At 60.4% G+C, this 13,026-nt stretch overlaps 3 protein-coding genes across 3 annotated transcripts; 1 reads left to right on the forward strand and 2 right to left on the reverse strand.

Annotated features, from left to right (window-relative positions):
* Positions 1–4,071: 4,071 nt before the first annotated feature.
* Positions 4,072–4,804, forward strand: PLICBS_006277 (uncharacterized protein; the record flags this gene model as incomplete). Its single annotated transcript, XM_065600907.1, has 2 exons — positions 4,072–4,473; positions 4,781–4,804. 2 exons carry the CDS (start codon positions 4,072–4,074, stop codon positions 4,802–4,804), a joined length of 426 nt encoding a protein of 141 aa, XP_065456979.1.
* A 3,150-nt stretch (positions 4,805–7,954) lies between these two features.
* PLICBS_006278 (Rsp5p-dependent ubiquitination, sorting of cargo proteins at the multivesicular body) lies at positions 7,955–9,574 on the reverse strand (the record flags this gene model as incomplete). The annotated part of the gene is made up of 3 exons (XM_018320056.2): positions 7,955–8,910; positions 8,959–9,264; positions 9,325–9,574. The coding sequence occupies 3 exons, from the start codon at positions 9,572–9,574 to the stop codon at positions 7,955–7,957; spliced, it is 1,512 nt and encodes a 503-aa protein (XP_018182530.1).
* A 2,194-nt stretch (positions 9,575–11,768) lies between these two features.
* Positions 11,769–12,890, reverse strand: PLICBS_006279 (uncharacterized protein; the record flags this gene model as incomplete). Its single annotated transcript, XM_018320057.2, has 1 exon — positions 11,769–12,890. One exon carries the CDS (start codon positions 12,888–12,890, stop codon positions 11,769–11,771), a length of 1,122 nt encoding a protein of 373 aa, XP_018182531.2.
* Positions 12,891–13,026: the final 136 nt, after the last annotated feature.

The following is a 13,026-nucleotide window of genomic DNA, read 5'->3' on the forward strand; positions in this document are numbered from 1 at the left end:
GCTCAGTCTGTCCTGCTCTCCCGCAAACGACGCTCCTTTTTTCCGAGTTGATCTCGGACGACGATCCTTACGATGACGACACATCGATCCTAATGTATTAATCGTTTAATACGCGACACTCCTTCCGATGATACCCACCCGCCCACCGACATCACATAATCGACACTCCTTATGATACCCACCCAACATAATTACTAGACACTCCTTTGACGACTACACGACAAGATAGACACACTCCCTACGGACACACAGAACCAAGCGAGATCCACACACACACATGGCGCCAGATGTTTGTTGCACACGCTAGAAGCGGCCCCGCCCGCGCGACTGTTGGTCACAGCATGGCGTTGCTCGGAGTTTTTGGTTTGTTTTTTTCTGGAGGGACAGCACCCCAGTTTGTTTTTTTTCTGATTTTTGATATTGCGTGTGCATTGGAATAGGAGTTGGACTTAATGCTTGCACCGGACGATGTCCGGGTGCCCCATCTGACATTTTTTTTTTTTTGGAATTGGAATTGGAACTTTGGACTTGGGAAGAACGAAAGGGGAAAAAGAAAGGTGTTTGTGTGCTGCTGTCTCGACGAGAGGTTGGAACGTTCTTCAGATCGACTGATGCTTTCTGCATCGGTCTCGCGGGAAAAACCTTTATTTGATGATTGCCGCGGAGAGAAGAGACGGAGTGGACAGTTTGTCGAGAGAGTCGCTGGGATTGTGCCTGGCCAAAGCTAATACACGATGCGCGCACACATGCGACTACTGAAGTCTACTTGCCTGCCTTCCTTACTGTTTTGCAATGTGATATGATGTGATGTATCCCGCCCGCGTCGATCATCCAACTCTGATCGACAACGCACACACCGTCGGTGCGTTTCATGATTTGAAGCCTGGGGGGTTTAACATGGGTGGGAGGACACCCGTAGCCGCCCTCGTGGGACGCACAGTCACTCACTTCCTCCCCATCACGATCCCGAGGGCCAAGGGCACGCAGGTAACATGGACAGCTAGCTACGCACGCCTGCTCCCCCCTGGTCTAGCCGCCCAGCCCAAGCCCAGCCCGCGCAGACCCCCCTCCCCTGGGACCCCGGGAAACTCGTATCCCGCAGCCCTAGCCGAACAGGCTATTGCCCTATCAATCTCTCCCGAGGGCATGGGGCGCCCGGAGGGGAGCCTCTCCCGACGGACGACCAACCTTCCCTTCCCTCGTGCGGGTTCCCGCCACCAGACGCCCTGGGACTCGGATAGCAAACTCACTGGCACTGCGGCAGGCTACGGACACAGGGCACCTATCCGGATGAAACTTAACCGTCACTACGCATAATTTCTCTCCCAGCCTTACGTCCCGGGGATGATTCAAGCGGTGACGGGAGCAGCAGGTCCGTGGCTTAACTCGCGCCATGATGGGCGGCTTAGAGGCTGCGAGGCCAAGAAGTTGCAGCAAAGGCAGGGGGGAAAGGAGGAGCATGACGATTTGGGGAAGAAGCAGGCGCAGAAGGAGTACGGAGAGAAGAGGAAGGACAAGGACAAGGGAACCGGGGGGGAGGAGGAGGGCTGATGTGGGGGGTGGGTTCTATACGAGGTTTTGCGGCCGGGCTGGGGAGGCGAAAGCAGGGATCGGCTGGCGAGCGGCAGGCACAGGCAGGTAGGCAGACAAGTAGACGGGCAAACGACTGGCAGAGAGAGCAAGCAGCAGCAGTACTGGCTGGCCGAGTGGTATCTACTTTTAGAAAAACACACAAGCAGGGCTCAGCGAGAGCCGCCGCCGCGGAACTGGGCGAGGGCTGCTGCTGAACGGTGAAGAACGGAAACGGGCATGGCCTCCTGCTTGTACTTGGAGAGTGATGCTAAATCGGGAAAACGAGGACGGCATGAGACAACAGGAACGTGGTGCCGGGGAGGACAGGGAGGAAGGAATATGGAGATGGCACGGCCTTCTTTTGTGGCCGAGTTGTACGACGGACGACGGGTCTTCCGTGGACATGGACAGGAGGGATTTGGATGGATTGGATGTCGTGCAGGAACGGTGGGTGCACGTGCGGGTGCGCCGCCGCGCGCGTGGGAAGCCTGGGATGCTGCTGCTGCTCTTGGTTGCACTGACGGCTGGGTCGTGGACTGAGTGAGTGAGTGGGCGGGAGTTTTCTGGTTTCTGCGTCGGCGGTTGGGGAGGTTGGTTTGTGTGAATGGGCATCCTGGAGGAACGTTTCCTGGACTGGAGGGCTGCCTGTTGCTGCTGTTGCTGCTGCTGCTGCTGCCGCTGCTGCCGCCTTTGCTGCCATTACTCCTTGGAGTTCTTGCGGTGAGGAGGCCGTGTCAACAACGGGTCTGGTCCAGCGGACGAGGCGTGGTTGTGGAGGCCCATGTAGGCGGCTCACTCACTGTACCACACCTAGGGGCTGCTGTGGTTTCCTGTCTGGTTCCCTCGTGTTGTGTTGCGAGGGCGCGGCTGAGTTTCTTCCTGCCTGGATGAGAAGGACAAGCCAGTCTCAAGATACGTGATTCATATGGAGACCGAGCGTCCTTCCCCGTCAGCTCTCTCGAGGCCTGTTGAACTGCCATTGGCAATTATTTGTTGATCAGTTGAAAATCCTCCGGAGTCTGGTAGCAGCAGGCTTGTGGGTATCGTTAGGGACCAGACCAGTGTAGGCTCGGCCAGAGGTGACGAGCCTGGTGCTCTGGAATCCTCGATGGTTTGAAGAACGTGAGTTTTCTTATATGAGTACATTGAAGTGCCGTCCTCACCCCATCGGTCACCCACTCACAAGGAGCGGGTTTGGGCTCACGCCGCTTGCGTGGTACGTATTAGCATCTGAGGTTCTCTCTCTTCGTCACGATGAGCTTTCGGAAGGAACCGACGAGACCAGCCTTGCCCGGAATCAGACGCTCAAACCACAGCTTAGAGAGGGGACTGTGGTTCCATTCCGGCGTGATCTCGGAATCGTGGCCATTTTGCGCCGTTTTCGAAACGAGTGACGCGCGCTTTCCAGGTCCTGGGAACGTGTATTGTCAGTCTTCTTTGTCAGGAGAATAACTCAGCAGACGACATCGCTTCTGAACGAAACAAAACCTCGTTTCGGGCCAGTGAGCCTGGGACGCTTGCCAAACACACATGTCCCCCAGATGTTTCGTGCACATGACGAGTAAAAGGGCAATCCAGGATCCAAGCGTCTCGCTTGCACACCACATTCATCAAGCGTTCATGTCCCTCTGCCGGTGTAGCGTAAGAGGGGTAAGCAAGGCAGGGGCAGGGCGGGTTCTACATGGCCTGGGACCCTCCCCGGCAACTGCAACAGTTTCTCAGACATCTACGCTTGGCCTCGACTGCGAAGAAGCTCCAAGACTGACATGCGTGGGCGTACGTGGCTCGTCGTCGAGTGTGGCGCGCGTGGTACGTGCGGGCCTGGCCAGAGCCACAGCCAGGACCCCGTCGGGCTTGAATGTGAAACTCGTCGACCTTTGCCATCACGCTCCGCCACGCTTGCGTACAGCCAGTAGAGCAACAAAGTAAACCGGCACAAAACGCTCATCAGCGGAAACAGGTATTTCTGCAGGCAGTCTCGTTGTAGAAAATCGGATACATGCCGAGTACAAGTAGTCCACATGCATAACAGAATGGCGTACCGGCGTCGACTTACCCGTTGTCACTCGTTGGGAGAAGAGAGATGTCTCGCAGTTTGTATTCCACAGGAGAGGGCAAAAGACCTGATATGAAGCACGCGAGCACTCGAGCTGAGCGCGCGGCCGTTGCAGGCCCTTCGCAGCCTCCATCTGTGACGCATCAAAAGGCCGCGCAGCTCCCGGGGCGTGGTTTCGAGATTAAATAACACAAACATGAAATTTACGTGACGTTAAACTGCCCTTTGCGCTGCGCTGCGCTGCGGTCTGACCCGTGCGCGCAACATGAGGAGGACCGACCGCCCGTCCCAGCGGATGTTAAGTTAAGGGCGACTCGCACTCACAACTCTGCGCGTCCAACAGACGTTGACGAGTCAGAAGCCTTGCCTTTTGATCTTAACCATTTCGTGCCGCCCATCTGTGTCCATTGTCGACGGCTCTCAAGGACGGAAAGGAGAAAAGAATGAAGTTCTCTCTCTGGATGCTCGCCCTCGCTGGCCTCTGCGCGGCCACGGCCGCCCACGACCCCCCGCCACCGGCCGAGACGGAGATACACTATCGCAGCAGGGGCAAGGGCCGTCTCAAAATGAGTGACGGTGCCCGCCATACAATGGCCCCAAGTCCCCTACTCGATCGCAGGATTCCGCAGCCACACGGCGCAGATGGCATCGTCCAACCGCCGCACGAAGACAACGACGGGCTCAAGAACGCCGACCCCAAGTCGCTGAGCGGCCCAGACCCGAAGACGGCCCCCGACCCTGCTACCGTCGACAAGCTCACCAAGTCGCGCATCCACGCCCCCATGACGATGGCGGGCGGAAACATCTTTGCGCGGAAGAAGAAGGAGCCCAGCGCGTTCTGCGTCGTACGTCCTGTCCTGTTCCCTCCCCTTCGAGACTCAACAGTGGCCCTTCTGCGTTTCTCTAGGAGAAATTCGCGCTTCTTCTTCTCCGTCACTCCCAGCGTAGCGAGGCTAACGAGGCACCTGTTCGACAACTTTTCAGAAAGCGGGTAAAAAGTGCTTCCCCATTAGCGATGAGGTGAGGAAACCCAGTGTTTAAGTGTCGTCTTATATGTTCACCGTACAGTTCTTGTCGCGTTTTCCTTTGCTTGCTGGCTTGCTTGCTGACTCTTGCCCCCCCTTGGGAATGACAGAATGACAAGTGCTGCAGCATGGTCTGTCAGGCATGCAATAAGAATGATCACTTTGTAAGTCGAAAACGGCAGCCTCCCGACTTTCATGTCCCTGGCGTTTGGAAAGGTCTCTGCGCTGACAGCGAAACACAAGGGCAAATGCGCGGAATCGGCTGATGAGTGAGCGACTCACTCTTCAGGCGAGAGACTCAGTACTATCGCGTCGTTTGTGTAGGACGGACGCATGGGATAGATGGGTACCTTGTGGTGGCATGTATTGCATTTTGCAAGTTCTGTTGTTAGAAATGGAGTTGAGAGTTGCCGGTTATTCATAATTTGGGAATTTCTTATCTGTATCTGCATTTGCATCAGATATTCTCGTGGGCGTTGTGGCTCGGCCTTACATGTAGCCGCCTATAAGTGATGCCTCCAAAGTGCCTTTCATGTCTACCCAGTACTGTCCAGAGAGTACAGAGCCTCAAGGACAGAGCGTGACATCTGTCAAATATGCGTTATATACGTATGAGGACAGGCGCCTCGGTTACATCATGCCTGTTAGCTGCGAGTCGCTGGAGTGCGGTCTGGTCAGCCGGGGAGGCGTGAAGCCCTCAACAACACGGAGCCCAGTACAGACAAAACAGGGCAATAGAACCAATCTCTGCAAGCCCTATTAATTTTGATTGCTAGTAGAATTTTCCTCCTTCTGGCAGGTTGGCCAATGCAATGCCAATGCCGTATTGGTGCCGTTCTTGTATCGCCCATTGAAACGAACAACCCACATGCAGGCAGGGAGAACCCACCTTCCCGCGGACATCTAACCACCAAAGAAGATCCGGCATCCGACGAGAGAGAACAGGCATGGCTTGCTGGACCTGGTGCTGCGCGCCGCGTCGAGGAAAATCAAAATCGCGCCCAGGGGAGCTGGGCTGCGCCGGACACTCGCCGACTACGGACGCAACGCCCCCTTTCCCCTCTCCCTCGAGGAACAACACCACAAAGAGACGCAACTCCGTGTTGGCCATACCCGATCGTGGTCGTATCACCGTCGCATATTACTTCTCCCAGCACCCCCACGGCCCATCCAGGCCCCCCCTCTCCCCTTATCCCTGCGTGCACGGCCAGCGATGCGTCGGCGTGCCCGCGGCCCAGCGACCGACAACCCACCCCCCTCCCTAACAGACATCACATCACCAGGCCCAGCGACGGTGTTTGTCTCTCTTGCGATCAACACGCCTCTCTCTTTTCTCCAGGATGCCGGCCCTAGACCGACGGGCCCCCTTTTTCCCAAGATAACCCAACCCAACCCCCCGTCAAGCCACCTCGTATAGCACCCACTCTGCGCACCAGCTTAGGCTCTTCCCGCCCAACTAGGCGGCAACTCGCGATAGGATAGTAAGTTTGGGAGTCCTGGGGGCTTCTTTTACGAACGGGAGGGTGGTGGCCTTGGCGTTGACTGTTGTGGGGGGTGTTGCGGGACGACGGACGCTTCTAGGAATACCTCGGGGCGTTGCCGGCAGGACCCCCTGAACGGGCGGTACACTTCCCTCGTCTGCGCGCGAGATGACGGCTAGGCCCTTGGAGATGGGGCCGTGAAGGGGCTATGGGCTCGCCGGTGGGAGTGTCCGGCGATGGGTATGGGTGGCGATAGCGAGGAGTGGCAAGAGACCGTGGTGGCGCGCCCGACCTAGGGGGGCGGGTTGCCGATGGACCATGTCGTACTGACCCTCGCCGCGAGGAACTTGATTGCGCCCACCGAGCCTTGCTAGAAGGTCCATGGCTGTGAGTAGAAATCTCTATCTCCTCGGGTGACCGATCTTTTGTGCTTCTCCTGACCCCTATTCGCGGCCGGAGTCTGACCTGCCCTCCTCAACACCCGCCTCGCCAGCTGCCCCCCTTTCCCTCCCCCTTTTCCCTCTCCGCCTCTCTGTATCTCTCACGCTCGACCCTCTCGCAGTGGTATTCCTGCCTGGTCGTGCTACGCTTGCACTACACCACTCCCGCGGGTGAAGCCAACCACTGCCGTTCAAAACTTCCCGCCCGAGCAGCACGTACGTACCTGCTCCTGCTCCCCACCACAGCACAGCGATTCAAACCCCCTGCGCCCAACGGGCATGCGTGGCGACTACGTAACTAACAAGGACCTCAGCGCACAACACGCCTCTACCTTGTCACCCTCCCTGCCTTCCCTGCCCTGTTCAGGCGAGTCGGGCCAGCCGCCCGTCAGTCGCAAGGCGGAGAGCATACTCAGTGCGGCAACCAGCGCCCCAATTCCCCGGGCGGTACGTTACTCCACCCGTGTGGCGCGCCTCCCCCGTGTCCGTGTCCGTGCCGCTCCACGGCTCCGGCCGCCCCGGGGGGGGTCTCACAGTCACATCACTGCCCGCGTGCTTGGCCCGGGCGTTCGCCCCGGGCCCTGTCTCAGACACGGTTTCTAGGGGCTGCTGATACGGCGCAGGGTCGAGGATGCGGGCAGCAGGAGGCCCTGACTCGCGACGCTCTTGCGGGTTCACAGCTTGAGCGGCGATGAAGACAGCTAGCTAGCTTGAACATTTGGGGCGAGGCATCGGTCGCCACTTCTCGCCCGGAATATCGCCTTGCACGGTCCAGACTCCGGGCGTGCCGGCACCGGGTACTCGGACCCTCCGGGCGGACTCGGGATCCAAGCCGGGTGTAACACCACGCTCCATCATCGTCACGTTACGCTCGCAATAGTCACTCACTCAGGGGCAAAGAAGTCATTTTACGGCTAAACGTGTTCTCATTGTTCACGCAGCTCGATAACCCGGCATCAACAGACGCATTCAGCCGCCGCACGCAACGCCGGCCATCCGCTCCATGCAGCCGCGCTCCCGATACAGTTGGCTCCGCGCAATCAAGCGAGTGCATTCTCGTCAGGCAATCATGGGTATCGCCCATCTCTCAACTCCGTCCTGCCCGACCACTCCATCCATACAGAATGTGTTCTAAGCAAACGGCAAAAAGGGCAAAAAAGAGAAAGAGGTCGTCTGAGGTGGTATACGTGTAGGTGTTCGTGCCGATGAACCGTGGTGCTGCTGATCCTGATGCTATACAAAACTCCAAAGCGCCTTCGCAAGACACTCATGTGTCCGTTTCCTTCGTAATGACTTTGCCTCCGGCTCGACTTTTCATGCATCCGCGCCGTGGCAGGCCCTCGGCTTTCCACGGTGGGTCGTATGATGATTATTTCCCCGTCAGCTGGACTCGGAGCTGCTATTGCTGCTGCTGCTATCCGTCGACACTGGATTGGAGCTCTCGAGTCGATGCTGGCCAGCGCCGTCGCGGACGGCATCGCTGTAGCTCGGGACCGGGGGATGCGGTACGCTGTGCGCGGGGACCACCGTGGCCGACGAGTCGCCCCGGTTGCGGTTCATGACGCGTATTAACGGCGTGTCCTCGTCGCTGCTGCTGCTCCTTCGGCTGCCGCCCTCTTCTGAGTGTGTCGGACTCGCATAGTCTGGAGGGGGGTTCGTCGCGTCCTCGAGATGCAGATGCAACGGGTTGTCGTGATGCTCCTCCTGATGGTGTACAATGCCGCTCCCGCTGGGCTCGCCATTGTCATCATTGGGCACCAGCTGAGCTAGGGAGATGTCCGTTGGGCTTCGGACGGGACCCGGGCTGGTAGGAGGCAGAACTCTGAAATTGCCGCTGCGAGTGCGACCATGCCCATGCTGAGCGTTGAGATGGCTGCCGCCGGGCTGAACGTGGTAAGGCGAGCCGCTGACTGACTGACGATGCGGGCGGCCCTGACCCGGGGCGGCGCCGTCCTTGGTGCCCGTCTCGAGCAGAATACTACCCTGCTCTGAGCCGTACGGCGGCGGAGGCGCGAGGCTGCCCGTCACCGGCGCCAAACCCCACTTCTTGACGTTGGCCTCGATGAAGACGAAGCCTGACTGCCCGAGATTGACGTGCACGACAGCCGGTCCGTTTGCCCCCACGGCGGGAAAAAAGTTTTGGGCCTTGAGTCCGTGCACAACCTCCTCGAGGCGCTTGCCATTGCGGGTGAAGAAGATGGCGCCGGTCCTGGGCCGGTAGCCGACGCCAATGACGTCTCCCTGGACGAGGTTCGGCCCGTAAGGAGTCTTGCTAAAGGGTTGGTTGTAGTGGCGAGAGCCATCCGAGTGGTACGCGACAGAGTACTTGTGGTAGCCTGGATCTTGTCAGCATGGACCATGTCCGAGGAAACGTGGCTACTCACCAGGAAGACGAAACAGCGGGTACGGCTTGGTCGCCATGCCAATGGCGAGCAACGTGTTCTCGGGCTTCTCGTAGACCTTGGCCTCCCAGTAGTAGACGTCGTTTTGCTTGGGGACGGGCAGGTTGCACATGACGGTGCACTCCGAGTCGAAGAATTCGATCTCGGTGCGGGCCTCGACGAAGCAGTTGGCAATCTCTAGCTCGGGCTCAAACTCCCAGGCCGAGACGCCCTTTTCTTGTATGGCGAGGTATTGCGATAGCGAGATGTCGGTCTGCACGGACTCGGGAGGGTTGGCAGTGACGAAGGCTGGTTGGTCATGTTAGCGAACGTCTTTCTGCGGAGCAACCATAGAGGAGCTTGGCAAACCTTTTGCTCGAAGATATTCCGTACGAGCCATGTCATCCATGGTCTCGAGCGCCTCCGCCTCCTCCCTGGCAAACGCCTGCTCGTCGTCATACTCGCCGGGCCGGCCGAAGCGATCCAGCAGGATGCGGCCGGAGCCGGCGCATCCTGAAGCCCAGAAGATGAAGACGACGAGGGCGATGAGAATGATGGAGCCAAAGGACGAGACGAGGCCGATGATGATGCCGGTAAAGGCGGACGACGGGGCAGCCATGGCGGTGGCGCCGTCGTCGGGCGAGGCAGGGCTCGAAATCAATGTGCTCGTTGCGGCAGGCTCGGACTGTGCGATTTGTTGTGGTGGTGGAGGTCTGGACGACTGGATGGCGTCACCGCCGCGACGGCTGCGGCTTGGCGCTTATCGCTGCGGCGGGCAAGGCAGAGCGACGGGCGGCTATCGATGGAGCAGAGTCGCAAGGACGGACGGACGGCGATGGCGGACGACACCGGGGCGAGCGCGTGCCTGTTGCTTAATCGCAGGAGGACTCGCGATGATGGCAGAGGCGGCGATGCAGATGAGCAAAAATGGATGGCTCGGCGGCTTCGCCACGCAAGTCGTCGTCGTCGGTCGGGGCTCCCGGTGAGATGCGGGATGCGGCGGGTGGCCAATCGCTGGGGCGGGCAGCTGAAGAAGCCCACTGTTCGCCGCCGTGGTCGTCGTCGGGAGGACACGGCACCAAAAAAAGAGCGTGAGCCCAGGGGCCGAAGCGGAGGGAGATGGCGAGGGAGCAGAAGCCGTGGCGGTCGCGGGTTCGGAGGGGGAGGGAGAGTGAGGGCGAATGCGAGGAGACGGAATGCGATGGGATGGGGGATGTTGGGCGAGGGAGGAGGAGGACGGGAGGATTGAGGAGAGAGACGACGGCGAAGAAAGCGGGCACGAGGCGCCGACAGCGACGCGGCCAGCCAGCCAGCCAGCCAGCCAGCCAGCCAGCGACACAGAGGCCTACCTACAGCCAGGCCTCTCTGCTGGGAGCGTCAGGCACCTGCCCACTGCCTGTAGCGCGCGGTCGCTGCCTCAAGGCGCTGGCGCTGACGGGAATCATTGATCCTCCACTGACGCACCCTTCAGCTGGGGTACGCGGGCAGCGGTCCAGGCTGTTAGTGCGTCAGCGGGGACCCCCCGCGCGGGGGCTAATGCCTCGGCGGGGCAGGGCATGTACCGACGCGGGCCCACCGCATCGCAGCAGCACCACCACCACCACCACCTGCATCCACCTACGCATCCCGCCCGTCCCCCAGCGCCGATGACGATGCAGTGGAGTGACGCCACGGCGGGCGCGGGCGGGCAGCGGATGCGTCGGTCCCTGTCCATCACCGACACGCGACGCTGCAACCTGCTGAAACAGCAGCACAAGCGTCAGCCATCACGCACCCACGCACCCACCCTTGGGTGCTGTACCTTGCCTTAAGGTTAGGTAGGGAATGAGGTATGGAAGGCGAGGCGAAGCAGTGCCCAACAGCCAGCCAGCCAGCCAGCCAGCCAGCCGCAGACCGCCACCACCACCGACCTACAGTCAGTCAGTCAGTCTTCGCTGCGATGCGATTGAGCCAGGCCAGGCCAGGCCACCTGCAGGCCAGGCCAGAACCGTCCACCCTCCACGCCCGCCCACCGAATAAGCACACAAACTTTGCCGCGGCAGCAACTAGTATTACATGATGACTTCCTCCAAATCTTGGGCCTCCTGCTGCATGGGCCTCACGCGCGAGGATCCGACGAATAGAACACACGTGGGGGGAGGGCCATCTCGCCATTGCGGCCGGCCTCCTTGCACTGCATTTATTTTGCATGTTGCATGTTGCATGACATTGCAGTTGCGCCTGCGTTCATTTCATCAAGGGTTGAATTGAACTGAATGAGCGCAGATGCCGCCGCCGCCGCAGCAGCAGCAGCAGCAGCAGCAGCAGCAAAAAAAGCACTGGGGCGGCTCATTTCGCCCGCCCTTGAAACAGGCCTGAGGCGGCTCCTCCGGGTTCGAGCTGAGTCGCACGCGCGCGCCCTCGTCTCGGCACCTTGCCGATCGGCATCAGCAAGGGCACGGCACCGCCGCCGTGACAGGCAGGCCCCGGGGCACAGCACCGCACAATGGTCGTGTGCTTTTCGGAATTGCCAACACTGGGTGCTTCGTGGAGGGAGGGTTTGTCCGGCTACTCCGTGCGTTCGTGCGTCGCCCGCCGCCACGTCTCACTCGGAATACGATGCCCGGCCGTGACTCCGTCCAGCAGCGACCGAGTCGGTGGGTGATGCAGTGCAGATTTGTGGCTTTCATTGTCGTGACTTATTCTACTTCGTACATGCTAATTCTCATTCCAATTGGTGTTGTGCGCGCTGGTCCATGTCGTGTCCCATTCTGCTATCCCGCCCTTGCCTCAATGTGCCCTTAAAACCATCCACCACCCACACCCATCATCATCTACAAGTCATCGTCTCCACGGCCGCGGCGATAGCCTCCCCGTCTCGCCCGCCGCTCCTCCCTCTCCTTCTCCCTGTCGCCGCGCTCGCGATCCCTGTCCCGCTCGCGCAGCTCCGGCATCGGGTGGTGGTAGCTCTTGGTGCCCAGGTCGCTGCTCCCGGCCGCCGACTCCAGAAGGCTCTCGCTCTGCGCGCTCTCGCGGTTGTAGCTGAAGTCGCGCCTCGCCGTCCCCGACGCACGGCTGCGGCTCTCCTCGCGCAGGCGCCGGGCCTCGCTCCGGATCCGCTCCGCCTCGCGCGCCGTGTTGCGGTCCGCCGTCGAGTACACCTTGCGGATCGGCTGCGGCTTCTTGGTCGGCGTCGTCGTCGGCGTTGTCTGCCGGTTCGACAGCAGCTCCGTCGATGCCGTCGACTCCGTCGGGTTCGTGGAGCCGTCCCACGTCGAGCCCTCCGACTCCTTGTTGAGCCCGCCGACGCGCGCCGGCCGCTCGTGTCGGTAGCTGCGCAGGTGGTCGCGCGCCTCCTTCTCCGCCATCTCGTCCGTCACGCCATTATCGCCCACGTGTCGCTGCTTCTTCTTCTCCTTGGCATCGCGCTGCTTGCGCTTCTGCTTGTCCTTGCGCTTGTCCTCGCGCTTCTTGCGCGCCGCGATGTCGCTCGCCCCCGCCGTGATGCCGCTCAGGTACGTCGTCTCCGTCACCACCGTGGTGCCGTCGTCGTCGGCCACGTCCTTGTACACGCTGCCGCCGCCCAGGTTCGTCGACGGCGTGGCCCCCGAGAGGAGCGTCCCGTTGGGGCCCTTGCGGCGCAGCACCGTCGACTTGTAGTCGTCCCAGTCCGTCTCCTTGAAGTGGAAGCCGCCGTTCTTGGCCCAGAAGAAGAACCAGATGCCCGTCGCGACGAAACCCACTCCGATGAGCGCGAAGAGCACGAAGAAGCCCACGTTGCTGATGTCGTGCGGGTCGAGCACACCGTGTGACGGGTCGACGGTTTCCTTGGCCGACCGTGCGAGAAGAAGCCGGCTGGCCTCGGCCAGGGGGCCGCTCTCTCCGCCGAGATGGTCTTCGGAAGTCGGCTTGGTGGGAATGATGCTCCGGAGAGCGTGGGCGATGGTGGGTGCCATGCTGGCGTTGGAATGCGGCCTGTCTCGCCGCTCACGGTCGTCGGTCCCGCAGCCCGACCGAGAGATGGCAGAGCGAGGCTGCCGAGCCCAGCTCAGGGGGAAAAGGCCAGTCGCGATGGAGGAGTGGTGCCTTTGT

Source organism: Purpureocillium lilacinum, assembly GCF_023168085.1.
Source record: "Purpureocillium lilacinum CBS 284.36 DNA, scaffold_4, whole genome shotgun sequence".
Lineage (NCBI taxonomy): Eukaryota > Fungi > Ascomycota > Sordariomycetes > Hypocreales > Ophiocordycipitaceae > Purpureocillium > Purpureocillium lilacinum.